The sequence below is a fragment of the Penicillium soppii genome (assembly GCF_028829465.1).
Source record: "Penicillium soppii strain IBT 18220 chromosome Unknown utg000004l, whole genome shotgun sequence".
NCBI lineage: Eukaryota > Fungi > Ascomycota > Eurotiomycetes > Eurotiales > Aspergillaceae > Penicillium > Penicillium soppii.
The window spans coordinates 2,313,839-2,327,817 of record NW_026643234.1 but is presented as its reverse complement, the minus strand read 5'-3'; the positions used below and the strand labels follow the sequence as shown (position 1 = coordinate 2,327,817).

Below are 13,979 nucleotides of genomic sequence, written 5' to 3'. Positions count from 1 at the left end.
ATTCCTGGATTTCTACACCAGCTTCACTTCAGTATCTCGCATTCCCAACTGAGCTATATTCTCTCAAATTATCCTCACAAAATGCCTGCGAGAACTCGGCCCATCGAGAAGATTGCTAAAGCCTCAGCCCAATGTTCTACAGAGGTTTGTGATTTTGTTGTTCTACTCTCAGATTGCATGACTGACTGGCTTGATAGGTAGCAGCATACGGAAAATGTGTTGTTACAGATTATAACTCGGTCCACAAAGATATGTGTGCCAAAGAGTTTATGAGACTCAAGAATTGCTACCTTGTGAGCCATGAGCCAGTCTATGAATGCGTTGCAATGCGATGGGCTAATCAATTCAATCTAGGCGGCATCCAAGAAGGGTTAAGCAAAAAGCCTGTGCCACACAGTATTTTGGCTTGGAAGCATTGGAAATATTTAACGATCTCAATTTGGGTACAACGGCGCAAGCGGGAGCTCTTGTAAAATATTGATATTAGATTTGGCCACCACATATTAGATAATGTGAATCATCAATGGAACTTCATAAAAATGGTTTCATTGAAAAGTAAAGAAATTTAAATCGTAGACTGCTATCTACAAATGCCCGCTTTAACAATTCTCTACAGCTTGAGCAGGCGCAACAAGAAGGTGGCGTTTTGCACCTCCATTTCTTTTTGGGAGATGGTACCCTCTTCATCACCGGTAGGAAGCTTATCGGCACCGAACGCACTCTCTTCAACGGGCCGGCGCAGAACCTTCTCGATCTCAGGAGCCTGGGACTTGAAAGCCTCGCTGATACCAATGTTGTCAGGGTCTGAGATAACGGTATATTCCATCTTCACGTCATCGGTAGCAACCAGACCAGCCTCCTTGCGAAGACGCTGGACACGGTTGATAATTTCACGACCCAGACCTTGTTCAGCCAGCTCCGGGTGAATGTTGGCATCAAGGATGGTCAACACGTCAGAGTCAGTGTTGGTCTCCATTCCCTTGGAGTTCTCATCCTCCTTGATTCCACGCTTCACAACGAGGTCGCCCTCGACGAGTTCAATGCCATCGACAAGGATCTTCTTGTTAAGAAGGAATCCCTTCACGTCATCACTGGAAAGTAGAGGCAGAGCCTTCTTGACCTTCTGGACATCCTTCTTCAGCTTCTTACCCAAAGTGGGCCAGTCGGCCATGACACTGTAGTTGACGCCGTACTTGGCCTCGTCGGACGACAGCTCAAGGTCGAGCACGTTCAATTCAGAGCAAATGTAGCTCTCAAGAGACCTCACATCTTCAAGGTATACGGGATCATTGTGGATGACGACAAGGGACTTAAGGGGTGTCTTCAGACCAATAGCGCGGCGCTCACGGCTCACACGACCCAGCTCAATAACCTTCTGCATGCGCGAGACACGTCTTTCCACAGTAGAATCGAAAAGCTCTTCACGCACTTCAGGGAAAGGAAGGAAGTGAACACAGCGGGCGTCGACGCCGCGAAGAGCCTCAGGAATGTGAGGGAGAAGGCGCTGGTAGATGTTGTCGGTAATGAAAGGAGTGAAAGGAGCAAGACCTCGGACTAGGGTGTAGAGAACCTCAAATAGAGTATTCAGGGCGTGCAATGTGTCATCGACGCCGTTCTCACCCTTGAGGCGCTTGCGGTTGAAGCGAATGTACCAGTTAGTGGTGTTATCAATCAATTCGAGCAGACGAGGGACAACAGTGTAGAGCCTGTAAGCAGCCATCTCCTGGTTAACCCACTTGAGCAGACTTTGAGTGCTTGCCAGGATCCAACGATCAAACACGTTCTTGTTGGTGCGCTCTGCAGAAGGATCAAAGACAAAATCAATATCTTTAGCCTTCTTCAAGAGAGCGACCTGGCCCTCGAAGAACTTGTAGCTGTTCCACAAGGGAAGAAGAACCTTGCTGACAATCTCCTTGACTCCAGACTCCTTGAATCTCAGAGGCTCAGCACGAACAACGGGAGAGTTGATCATGTATAGACGAAGAGCATCGGAACTATAAATAAAAAATGTTAACAATGGCCCAAAAGACCGAGATGGACATCAGACTCACCCGTAAGAGTTCATCACAAGCGATGGGTCGGGGTAGTTTTGCAGACTGTGAAAATCATTAGACTATGTTGTTACGAATAGATGGGGGGTTGAACTCACCGTTTTGACATCTTGCGGCCGTCCTCAGCGAGGACGATACCGTTGACAACCACATTCTTGTATGGCAGCTTTCCACGCAAGTGAACACCGATGACCGAGAGGACATAGAACCAACCGCGAGTTTGACTAATGAAATAATCAGCATTTGACCTTGCATGAATGCAAAAGAAAGAACTGAGGGACGATTAAAGGTATTACGTACTCAAGACCCTCGGCAATGAAGTCGGCGGGGAAGCTCTGTTCGAACTGTTCCTGGTTTTCGAATGGGTAATGCTGGCTGGCGTACGGCATAGCACCACTCTCGAACCAGCAATCAAAGACCTCAGAAACTCGGCGAAGGACACCCTTGCCCTGCTTGCTGGGAATGGTAATATGATCGACCTTGTCACGATGAATATCATGAAGTTCGCCTTCGTAGCCGCTCAGCTCCCGGAGTTGCTCAATGCTGCCGACAGCAACGACCTCCTTGAAATCGTCGCTAACCCACAATGGCAGTGGTGTTCCCCAGAAACGGTTACGAGAAACATTCCAGTCATGAGCGTTACGAATCCAACTAGCGAATCTGCGCTCTTTGACGTTGGAAGGGACCCAGTGGGACTTCTCAATGCCCTCGAGGATATCAGGGATGATAGGCTTAACCTTCACAAACCACGATGGAACAGCACGGTAGATCAGAGGTGTATCAGACCGCCAACAGAAAGGATAACTGTGAGTAATCTGGCTGTCAACAAGGACACGTCCATTTTGCTTGAGGTGCTTGATGATGCCCTTGTCAGCGGCCTTGACATTCTGGCCCACGAAGTCCCGAACTTCGGCGGTGAAGCAGCCTTGAGGATCGACAGGGTTAGGGGGAGGCGGGTCTCGGTAATGATGCCGTTGTTCATAGCGACCTGATAATCCTCCTCACCAAATGCTGGGGCCTGGTGGACGATACCAACACCATCTTCAGCAGTGACATATGTGTCATTCACCACACGGAAACCATCGTTCTTGAATTCCTCGTAGAAATAATCGAAGAGAGGTTCGTACTTCCATCCCTTCATGTCGGAACCCTTGATGCGGTCGACGATCTGGAACTTGGCCTTCTTGGGGTCCTTGTAGATGGTCTTGAGGAGAGCCTCAAGGAGGATGTAGTTCTTCTTGGTAGCCTCGTCGTAGATCTTGACATACTCGAAGTCAGGGTGAGCACAAAGAGCGACGTGCGAAGGAAGTGTCCACGGGGTGGTAGTCCATGCAAGCAAGCAAGTGTTCTCTTGGTGCAGCAGCGGGAATGTCACGACAACAGCGGGATCCTGCACGTCCTTGTAGTTCTGTTGCGCTTCGAAGTTGCTGAGGGGGGTGTTGAGGGCAGTCGAGTAGGGCATGACACGGTATCCACGGTAGACAAGACCCTTATCGAAGAGTTCCTTGAATACCCACCAGACAGATTCCATGAATGTGGGGTTCATGGTCTGAACAGTAATTGGTGTCAGCATAAGCAAGGAAAAGCTCAAATATGGGCGTGTTTACCTTGTAGTCATTGTCGAAATCGATCCAGCGTCCCAAACGTTCAATGGTTTGGCGCCATTCCGTAGAGTATCTCATAACAATAGCACGGCACTCCTCGTTGTACTTTTCAATGCCGATTTCCTGGACCGCCTGCAGACCGGACATACCCAGCTTCTTGTCGATTTCATACTAAAAAAACCCGTTAGTCGATAATCAGGTTACTAGGCGCGAAATTTTGGCCAATTTTGTCGTCCAAATTCGGACCGAAGCCCGCCTCGGGCTCATTCAAACACCCAAACCTGCAATCATTGTATTTTGAACTAACCTCGATCGGTACGCCGTGCGTATCCCATCCAAAACGGCGCTCAACATGGTAGCCCTTCATGGACCAGTATCTGGGGATAACATCCTTGATAGTCTATGGGAGAAACGTTAGATGATTGGTTCAATGTCGCGTTTTCGAGGTCTATATCGTCATTCACAAACAAAGGAATGGCTTTAGACGTGGAGGGGGAACCGTACGGAAGCGAGCAAATGTCTACAAGATTATTGTCAGTAAATTATGTGCGGGCCATAATGATTCAAATCTCCAATTCAAAGGAAGTCTTACCCATAATCTGTGGTTTAAGCGGTTGTGTGTTAGTTACTGATTCGCCTGACATATTCTCATTTACCATCCCCTTGATCGTATGACTTACGAGGTAAACCAGTCGCGAATGGAGGTCCTGGGTAACGTCAGCAAATAACACAGCAGGAACAGAGAGAGAACAGCGGACCATCCATGAAACTGTATCGCGTCTTGTCTTTGTTCAGTTCGACCTGACGCTCGAACGCCTTGATCTCCCTCCATCGAGAGAGCACGAGCTCTTCTTCCGCAGGGAAATCAATCGACATTGCGAAGTTTTATTGCGGGTTAGAGTGAATTGAAGAGAGAATTGCAATTCAATAATTGAAAAAGCCCCAGTGACTCACCCCACCTTAATTTTTTGCCCGCGTTACGCCTTTCACCCCTCTATATAATATACCGCCTTCCACAAATGGACGACTTTTGTACAGGTATCAACGCACCTAACTATGTATGTAAATATAAGGATCTGATTATAACAATCTAATTAGAAGAATCTAGTTATAAGGATCTAATTGTAGGGATCCGATAATAAGTCTGGGATATGTAGAAGATCATACAGGAGGAAGATCAGTTTTATTCATATTCCATCAGCCCCGGATACTGTTGTTATTGTGGTCCTATAGCTCAACTGGTAGAGCATCGATCTTATGCCAATTGCCCTAACAAGGAATCGACATACTTTATCATCGAAGGTCCGCAGTTCGATCCTGCGTGGGACCATGAAAAAAATTCTTCATTGAAAGAATTTTTTTATATACCTTTGCACATATTTCCAGCTTCCGGATAGCTCACATATAATAAATACAGCACACAGCACAACTACTTTCTATAATTTATCCGGCCCCTTCGACCGAGCTAATACCTATATATGTAATTAAGTATTTGACTATCTACATACCTACTTGTAAGTATCTAATTGTAAAATAGGTATCGTAGATAACTCTACAAGGGGAATCAATAGTTGCAAAAAAAAAATTCAATAAAATTCATTTTACATCCGCCCCAACTCCATTCTTCCAAGACCGTCATGCACAGTTCCCAGTATCAACAGATAGTATAACAACCGTAGTGAAAAATCGAGAGGAATAGTCACAAAGAGAGGAAAAGAGAAAGGTAGTTCATCATTTCACCTTCTAGTACCGATTGTACCCACCTCCACCTTGGTTTTGGTAGTTACCACGACCTCTGCCCCCACGATTACTACCGCCTCGGCCTCCGCGATAATCTTGGGAGCCGTAGCCTCCTTGTTGATAGCCGTTGCCGTTGTTGTACTGACCGCCTTGGTTGTACTGGTTTTGAGGGTTATAGTAGCCACCAGGTTGCTGTTGCTGATAGCCTTGCTGAGGTGGGTATTGATTGGCCATTCCACCACGTGGAGGAGGTGGTGGTCCTCTGGAGTAACCTCCGTATCCTTGATTGGGTGGAACCCATCCAGGCGGCACCATGTGGGCACCACTGGGACCACCGGGTGGACCAGGGGCGAAGTTTGGGTCAAGATGTCCAGCGAAGGGGTTGGGGCGATCACTTTGGTAGTTCATTCGGCCACCTCGGCCTCTGCCCTGGAAAGGTGCCCCGCCGAATGATCGGCCCGAGTTCTGAGCGCGACCCTGGGTGGCTCTGATGTCATTTGAGTCCAGCATTGGGGTCGGTAGCTTGACACCGCGGAGAAGCATGGACTTGTGAACATGAGAAGACTTAGGGATTGTGTACAAGACCGTGAGAGAACGATCGTCATCAAGTCCCGGCATGCCGTGAGCCTCTAGCGGCGAGACCAATGAGCTATGGGGAATGTAGGTCTCGCTACGCTCGACAATGCCGGCCAGGCCGGCACTGAGGTCCTGCTTGATCGGGTACTGTGCCGGGCCGGGCTTCTTGGAGTAGAAGTTCGCAACAAGGTCCTGGTAAAGCGGGTTTCGGTCAGACAACAGAAGGACTTCCTGGCCATGAGTGTTACGAGCTTTCTCTTCCTCGGTGAGAAGAGGATAGACAGTTCCCATGGCGTCGAGCAGACGACGTTCATCGATGAAGGGGAGGAGAATCACACCCTGCCAGGCAAACTTCTTGCCGTTCAGGTCGAGTGGGAAATCTTCAGGATAGAAATCGATGATAGGAGAATCCGCGTTTTCCATCAGAGGATGGAAGACTTGGGGCAGCGCGTGATTAGATGACGCGGGAAGCACACCCATCAGCTGTTCAAAGGGTTTAAATGGCTTGCCCTTATCGAATTCCACTGGCATATCGGCAATATCAACGAAATCAGCGGCAAAAGGCGCATAGTGGTGAGGATAGTACCAATTCCAGCTAGGACATCCTTGGAAATAGTAGCGGAGGACCCAGCATAACCCAAGGGCATAGTCGCGAGCGACCTGATGGCGGAATTCAAGGTTCTTAGGGTCGACGTTGAATTTTTGCTCGTAGTATCTATCGGCATACCCTGGCTCCCACAATTTGACGGTGTCCTCGGCGGGTTCGTCTGACTTGGGATTCTCAACAGCTGGAGGTGGGGGAGAGTGTCTGCCTGGTGTTCCTGCCTCAGCCTCCTCTTCTTGTTCAGTGGCATCGACCTTCCGCTTTCCGAGCACACTAGGAGAGGTTGGCTCTGCGGCTTCATTTGTTGCTTCCTCGCCCTCTGTAGCAGCCGGGGCTTGGGGCTCATCCTGTTTACCCCTCATGAGCTTACTCTTAAGCACAGCAGCAGCACTCTTGTTCTCCATATTGGCACGATACACAGCGCCACGGTTGGTGACCATGTTGTGAGTCAGTTCTCTGGTCTCCTTGGCCAAATGACCACGACCAGGAGTGATCAACTCCATAGGGGGAGCTGGCTCACCACCGGCTCCGCCAGGGCGGCCGCCAGGTCCAGCATCGTACTGGGGGGAGCTGCGCCTCCGCTTTTGAGAACGCTCTGCATTGCGAGCTTCATCTTGCTCCTTCCGTCGCTTCTCATTTGCCTGCTTTCTCTCCTCTGCCTGTCTCCGGCGACGGAAGATAGCATCTTCCTGTTTAGCCAGTCCTTGCAAGATGATTTGAGCGTTTTTCAGCTCAACACTTCCATCTTTGGTGAGATAACTTCCCATGGCAGGGAGATTGTCACGCCAAATTGCGATAAGGGTGTCAATTCCGTTTTCACGGATATCCAAAGAGGGCAAATGAGGAAGGAAATCATTTCCGACAAAGAAACACATGAACACCCAATCATCAAGTGCACGTTCCAGGTCGAATGGGAAGGGCTGCTGAGGGACACGAAGCTCCACAGCAAGATATTCTCTGAGGACTGCAACATGCAGCCAAATGAAAGGCTTCAAAGGGGCAGCGTTCTGCTTCTCATCAAATTCTCCGGTCTTTTCCTTGGGGCGGCCTAGGCACTCCTCGGCCTTATGTCCAGTCTGTCCGCACAGTCTGCACCCTCGAGGTCTTGAGTCCTGAGCGAAAACGTCTTCACGCAGGACTCGGAAATACGGCTCGTGCGTGCCAAGACCCAACATGATCAAGTCAGCATCCTAGTAGAATTAGCACACTGGAAATGTTGAATTAAAAAATATCAGGACAACCTTACCAGACCATAGATGACATGACGAGTGTTAGGATCATGATCGGGCGAAGCTCGTTGCGATCGCACAAAATTCATGATCTTATGCTCTCCTTCTCCTGGAACTGTGGCATCCGAAATGATGATTTTCAACTATAAACGTCAGAACGCGCATCGCGAAAAGGACATGAGGCCAACACATACATTTTCCCAGCCCGGGTCAGTGTTGAGCTTGTAAGCAATCCAGTACCGGAGAGAGGCGGCAAGGATGTCCATGAAGGGTGTTCCTGGCGTGATGACGTTGCTATCCCAAGTTTTATGGACAACCTCCTCCCGGATGTACTCCTCGCCGGTCTTCGCAGTATGTTGCTTGGCGAGCATTTTTTGAAGTTCCTCCTTCTTCTCATCGTTCTCTCTGGCTTCTTGCGCAGAGCGGAATCGACGCGCACGCTGCTGGTTCATTTTGGCTCTCGGGGCGACACCATCTGCACGTAGAAATAAAGTTAGTTGAGAGCGCAATTTCGGAGGATGTCATGGAAATTATGATAAAAGTTTTGGTATACACATACCAATAGCGATCATGAGAAGCTTTCTGGGGCGGACCATGTTGACAACACGATCAGTGTACTTGTAGATCTCTAGCATCATCTCCTGCTCATCCGCAGGTGGTGGCTTTCCCTCGGGGTGGGTACACGGATGGACAATTCCATTCATGTCCAGATAAAGGTTGTCCTGCTCCTCGCCATTAGGGTTGGGACCGGTGATGTCGAGCGGAATTTCTTCCCCATCCACTTGTTGAGCCTGCTCCTCAATAACCGGAGAAATAATCTTCGGGTACTTGTTGGAAAGCCATCGGAAAAGCGCGGGAACACCCATGTTGGCGATGCGACACTTGCAATATCAATATTCAAGAAGGACTGGGGGCGTGTTGTCGCAATCAATTAACGGCGATTGTATAGGCGCAGGCGCGGGCGCGATCTCTCTCTTCGTGAATGAGATGCAAGTGAACAAGTACCGATGGAACTAAACCTCCCCCTAAACAAAGATAATATTTAAACAGGTGCAACCGCAGAAATGATCGCGGTGCAAGATGTAGGAAGTGAAAGACAGCTTCCCGGTTGACGAAAAGATAAATTCCGGGCGGTAGGCGATTCTGCGGTTCAGGCCAAGATCGGCGGTAGCCCCCTTTGGGAGTAGGACAGCTCTGCAATCAGCGAAATATCCAACCTCGTCCTTTTACGCTTTTCTGTTTTTATTCATTAGATGACTATCAATTCCTACGCCCTTGGCCGGCGGTGACCATGATATTGCAGAACCACTACGATGTTCCGAATCCTCGAATCACAAGCTCCGGCCAAACAAACGGCAACGGACACAATCGATGTATTGAGCAGTAGACTGCAAAGTGCTACATTGTTGGAAGATCGTCGAGCAGCTATTCAAGGACTCAGAAGCTTTGCAAAGCTATACCCCGCTTCGGTGGCCTCTGGTGGTCTGCGATCATTGATCAGCAGTTTACAGAATGACGCCGAGGATGTGGACACTATCAAAGTAGTCCTCGAGACGCTTTTGATGCTTTTTACACCCGACGAGTCCAGTGTAGGTTTTTTCCACTGTGGAGTCTCGGCGACGGAATTGCTCATTTACAATTATAGCCTGAAGCATCAGACGAAATAGCTTTGTGGTTAGCAGATTCATTTACTCAGGTACACATGATTATCCCAGTCTCACGACGATGGACTAACAGTTTGAAAGCGACAAGATAATATAACGACCTTACTTGACCTGCTCGAAGCCCGCGAATTCTATTCCCGTCTCTATTCTCTTCAATTGATTTCCCACATTTGCAGCGCACGACCGGAACGAACACAAGAATGCATTTTCACAGCACCATTGGGTATTTCCAAATTGGTCAACGTTCTCACTGATGCAAGAGAACCAGTACGGAATGGTATGTGTCGCAAGAGTCTGCATTTACCATGACATGAACCCTCCAGACTAACGAATCACTTTTCTTCGTTCACAGAGGCTCTCGTCTTGTTAATCGCCCTCACGCCTACCTCGGAAGAACTCCAAAAACTCGTAGCTTTTGAAAATGCGTTTGAAATAATTCTCGATATTATCAACAAGGAAGGATCTTTGACACTTGGGACCGAGATCGTTGAGGATTGTCTCTCCTTGTTGGCCAACCTGCTGAGGTTTAATGTCTCCAACCAATCCTCTTTCCGTGAGACCGGTTGTGTGAAAAAAGTGACCCATCTTCTGCACGAATGCCAACAAGAGCCTGAAGGTGACGAGCCACTACCACAATGGACTTTGATCCAACGAGACAAGAATGTTTGGGGCCTTTTGGCTATCATTCAATTGTTTTTGATCCGTGGTGGCATGAGCACACCTATCAACCAAACTGCCTTCTGGCAAAATGGTGTCACAGAACAAGTTTTGAGCATTGCGTTCGGTCAAAGATTCAGTGTTGGCGTAACATCAACGGTGAGATTTTGCCTTTGCTCTGATGTTTGTGTTTGTGGATTTAAAACTAATAGCTTCAGGCATTGTCAACATGTGCTGATCTCATCCGTGGAAACTCGCCCTTGCAAGAGAGATTCGGTGATATCGAAGTCTCGTGGGGATCTTATACCCGTGGAGATACGGCTGTGAATGGTGATGCAAAAGAACCCTTGCGGATCAATGTTATTGAGGCGTTTCTGAAACTCAGCCTCGAACCTGCCCCCAATAACCTTCTGGATGCACGCCTTGCTGCCTGCGAATGTATGAAGGCATTCTTTGCCCATCACCCTGGAATTCGCATGCATGTGCTCAGGCGTGCCATCGAAGGACATACCAGCGGACAAGATCGCATCCCAAATATTCTCTCTGTATTGCTCACTGCACCAGAAGCGCGAGGAAACGCAGACCCATACCAAGTGTGGATGGCGTGCGTTTTGATGTTCCACTTAATATTTGACGATGGAGAGGCCAAGGTAACCGCCATGGAAGTGACCGAAGGTGATGCTGAAAGTGGAGAAGAAGTTGTTACCAGTGTTCAGACTGTGGTTGGAAATCTGATTACTGGGCTGCAGCGCGGCGATGATGAAAGAATCACTGTCGGGTACCTCATGTTGCTTTGTGGTTGGCTGTTTGAAGACCCGGATGTTGTGAATGATCTTTTAGGAGAGGGAAGCAGCATCCAGACCTTGCTGCAGGAGATCAAGCACCAACGGGCCCCCAGTAAATTAGTACCTGGCCTTTGCACTGTGCTGTTGGGTATTATCTATGAGTTCTCCACCAAAGATTCTCCGATTCCCCGTCTCACGCTTCACAAGCTCCTCATCGAGCAGCTTGGAAGAGAACAGTACATTGACAAAATCACAAGACTTCGAGAGTGTCCACTAGTCCGTGACTTTGAAGTTCTTCCCCAAACTGCTGGTTCACAGCTTGAGGGTGGTCTGCCGGAGGTGTTTTTTGACCGCGCATTCGTGGAATTTCTCAAAGACAACTTCAGCCGTTTGTTGCGCGCCATTGACCGTGAGCCCGGGTTCGAGATTTCAATTCTTGCCAATGGCGTCGAAAAGGGAGTCTCGCGGGAACTTGTGGATTCCTTGCGTGCAGAAATCGACGATCAGACCCAGACACTTCAAAAGTTGGAGTCTGATCTCGTAAGCATCCAACGGAAACTCGATCAAGAGCAAGCGGATCACCGAAAGACCAAGGAATCCAGTACTGTCGAATTGTCTAAATTCGAACAGTCTAGCCAATCTCTACAACAAAGCCACGCACAGGAGCTATCTCAGCAACTCGCAAAGCTGGAAGACCAACATAGCCGTTCCAGAAACGAGCTACTCCAGCAGCATAGTAGCCAGCTCCTTGCCATCGATCGTCAACTCAAGCAGGCTTCGGCAGAAGCCGAAAGCCATAGTAACACGGTGAAACAAGCGAGAGCGAACCATGAGAGAGAAGTTGCTGGTCTGCAGCAGAAGATCCGTGGTATGGAAGCAGAGCTTGCTCGTATCCGTGAGCAACATTCGGGAGAGGTTGCCGATTTCAAGAAGAAAGTCCAAGAATTGAAGAACACCATAAGCCAGTCCAAGGCTACGCACGATGGGCAGGTGATCAATTTTGAGAAGAAAATTCAAATTCTCGAGAGTTCCAAGACAACCAACGATGCTCAAGTTGCTGGTCTCAACAAAAAGATTGAAGAATTGCAAGACACACTCAGTCAATCCAAGAGCTCCCACAGCGAACAGGTCGCTGGTCTTGAGAAGAAGATCCAAGAGCTCGAGGCAATCAAAAAGTCTCACGTTGGACAAGTGGCCGATCTGAAGAAGAAAATCTCGGAATTTGAGAGCACCAAGGGCACCCACGATAGCCAGGTTGTTGAGCTCACTCAGAAGTTGAGCACTCTCGAATCCACATTGGCCACAACTAAGCAACAACACGAAACAGAGGTCGGTGAGCACAAGAGCAAGCTTGCCGCATTGGGATCAAGCCTCTCTACAGCGAAGCAGGAACAGGAAACTGCAGCTACTGGCCATAAAGATAAGGTTAAAACCCTGGAGGCAAGTCTCGCGACAGCCAAAAAGGCCCATGAAACCGAAATCGCAACGTTGAAAAAGTCGATTACAAGCCTCGAATCAGACCTTGCCAAGGCCCAAACCTCTAGCAAGGATCTCAAGACAGCTCAAGAAGGTAATGCATCTCAGACCTCTGAATTGGAAGCACGTGTCAAGGAGGCAGAGCAAAAGGCAACGGAAGCCGAGGCACACGCTCGCACTGCGGCTGAAGCTCTCAAGAATATTCAAGAACAGCTCGACAAGGCTAAAAATGACGCCAAAGAAAAGGAAGAAAAGTTCAACAAGGCTGTTGATGAAGCCAAGGAAAAGGAAGAGGCTCGTCAATCGGCACAGTCTGAACTGGAGGACCTTCTCATTGTCTTCGGGGACCTGGAGGCTAAGAGAAATGAAGACAAGGTATGTTTGCTAGCTTGATATGTTGGGATCTTGCTAACTAAATTCTTAGGCACGGCTCAAGGCTCTTGGTGAAGAAGTTTCCGAGGCTGAGGATGATGATGAGGACGACGATGAGGAAGATGAATGAGAACATTGTGCCTATTCAGTATATAGCAAGGCAATTGAGTTTCATATCCATGCCCATAGCGCCATGAAGATCCATCCTTCTGCTAGACATTATTTTAACTCCCCTCAGGTTTCGCAGGACTACATCCATGTCATGTCCATGACTAATGTTCCTAGTTTTGGCAGCGCCAACAGTTCCGCTGAATGCTGACCTTCTACACATAAACTTTTGAACAAAGTTCCTGAGTATCATCATCGTGCTCCCTCGCAGGGCAGTATTGTTAGCTTACCCATCAACGACAGTAAGATCAACACACGTGAGTTGTTGCTATATAAGTTAACCAAAAAGATTTGTGAGCAGTTTCAGCAAAAAGTCAGGATCTCAGTTGAACCGATCAACTCCGAGAAAGACAACGGCAATGCATTAATCTCTCGCGTTGATGGATTAGTCGACAAATATATGGTGTACCCAGGCAATGAAGCGAACTAGCGGAGAATCCATACAAATCCATCAATCCGGTGTACTTGGAGAGCTCGCCAATCATGGTAGTCGAATGGGTCGCCTGCGCCAAGTGGAGAAAAGCATTGGTGAGATCGATCGTGGAGAGATAACTCCCCATGGAAACAGGTAATTCCAGCCTCTTAAGGTCCCCATGTGACAAAACAAACCCAGATGCGGAGTACAATGAGTGGCATTATCAATGACAGAGCTGGAGCTGCCCTAAGAGGCCAGAATGGAAATGGCACGAGAGAAATTCGTAAGATAAAAGGAAGGCCCCCGGGGAATATGAGAGATCGGCAGGTGCCCACTCAGACACGGCAAACCGGACAAATTCGGCCATCATGATTGATTTGACCAAGGATTAGGGTTCTGAGATTAGTTAGAGAGACAATTTCAGGAGCTGAAAAGAGCTGAATGAGGTGGAGAATAAAAAAATTGTGGATAGTTCAAAGGGGGTAACCATTGTCGGCTTCGCTTTTGTTGGGATAATTTGTTTTGCTTCAGAAATGGAAAGGATTGTCAAATTATTGAATTGAATGTACATATGAGGAGTAAGATATTATAGAATATAAATCTGATATATTCTATATCAAGTACGGAACATGTATAGT

At 48.2% G+C, this 13,979-nt stretch overlaps 4 protein-coding genes across 4 annotated transcripts; 2 read left to right on the top strand and 2 right to left on the bottom strand.

The window, feature by feature from the left end:
- Positions 1-81: 81 nt before the first annotated feature.
- Positions 82-473, top strand: N7529_004289 (uncharacterized protein; the record flags this gene model as incomplete). Its single annotated transcript, XM_057239816.1, has 2 exons — positions 82-156; positions 198-473. The coding sequence occupies 2 exons, from the start codon at positions 82-84 to the stop codon at positions 471-473; spliced, it is 351 nt and encodes a 116-aa protein (XP_057099111.1).
- Positions 474-610: 137 nt separating this feature from the next.
- On the bottom strand, positions 611-4,531 carry N7529_004288 (isoleucine--tRNA ligase ILS1; the record flags this gene model as incomplete). Its single annotated transcript, XM_057239815.1, has 11 exons — positions 611-1,994; positions 2,052-2,096; positions 2,150-2,275; positions 2,352-3,009; positions 3,057-3,600; positions 3,659-3,826; positions 3,963-4,055; positions 4,160-4,175; positions 4,248-4,254; positions 4,336-4,362; positions 4,414-4,531. 11 exons carry the CDS (start codon positions 4,529-4,531, stop codon positions 611-613), a joined length of 3,186 nt encoding a protein of 1,061 aa, XP_057099110.1.
- An 867-nt stretch (positions 4,532-5,398) lies between these two features.
- On the bottom strand, positions 5,399-8,670 carry rat1 (5'-3' exoribonculease Dhp1; the record flags this gene model as incomplete). The annotated part of the gene is made up of 4 exons (XM_057239814.1): positions 5,399-7,765; positions 7,822-7,947; positions 7,999-8,279; positions 8,364-8,670. 4 exons carry the CDS (start codon positions 8,668-8,670, stop codon positions 5,399-5,401), a joined length of 3,081 nt encoding a protein of 1,026 aa, XP_057099109.1.
- A 447-nt stretch (positions 8,671-9,117) lies between these two features.
- On the top strand, positions 9,118-12,888 carry N7529_004286 (uncharacterized protein; the record flags this gene model as incomplete). The annotated part of the gene is made up of 6 exons (XM_057239813.1): positions 9,118-9,393; positions 9,450-9,500; positions 9,550-9,745; positions 9,821-10,284; positions 10,344-12,761; positions 12,811-12,888. The coding sequence occupies 6 exons, from the start codon at positions 9,118-9,120 to the stop codon at positions 12,886-12,888; spliced, it is 3,483 nt and encodes a 1,160-aa protein (XP_057099108.1).
- Between the last annotated feature and the right edge of the window lie 1,091 nt (positions 12,889-13,979).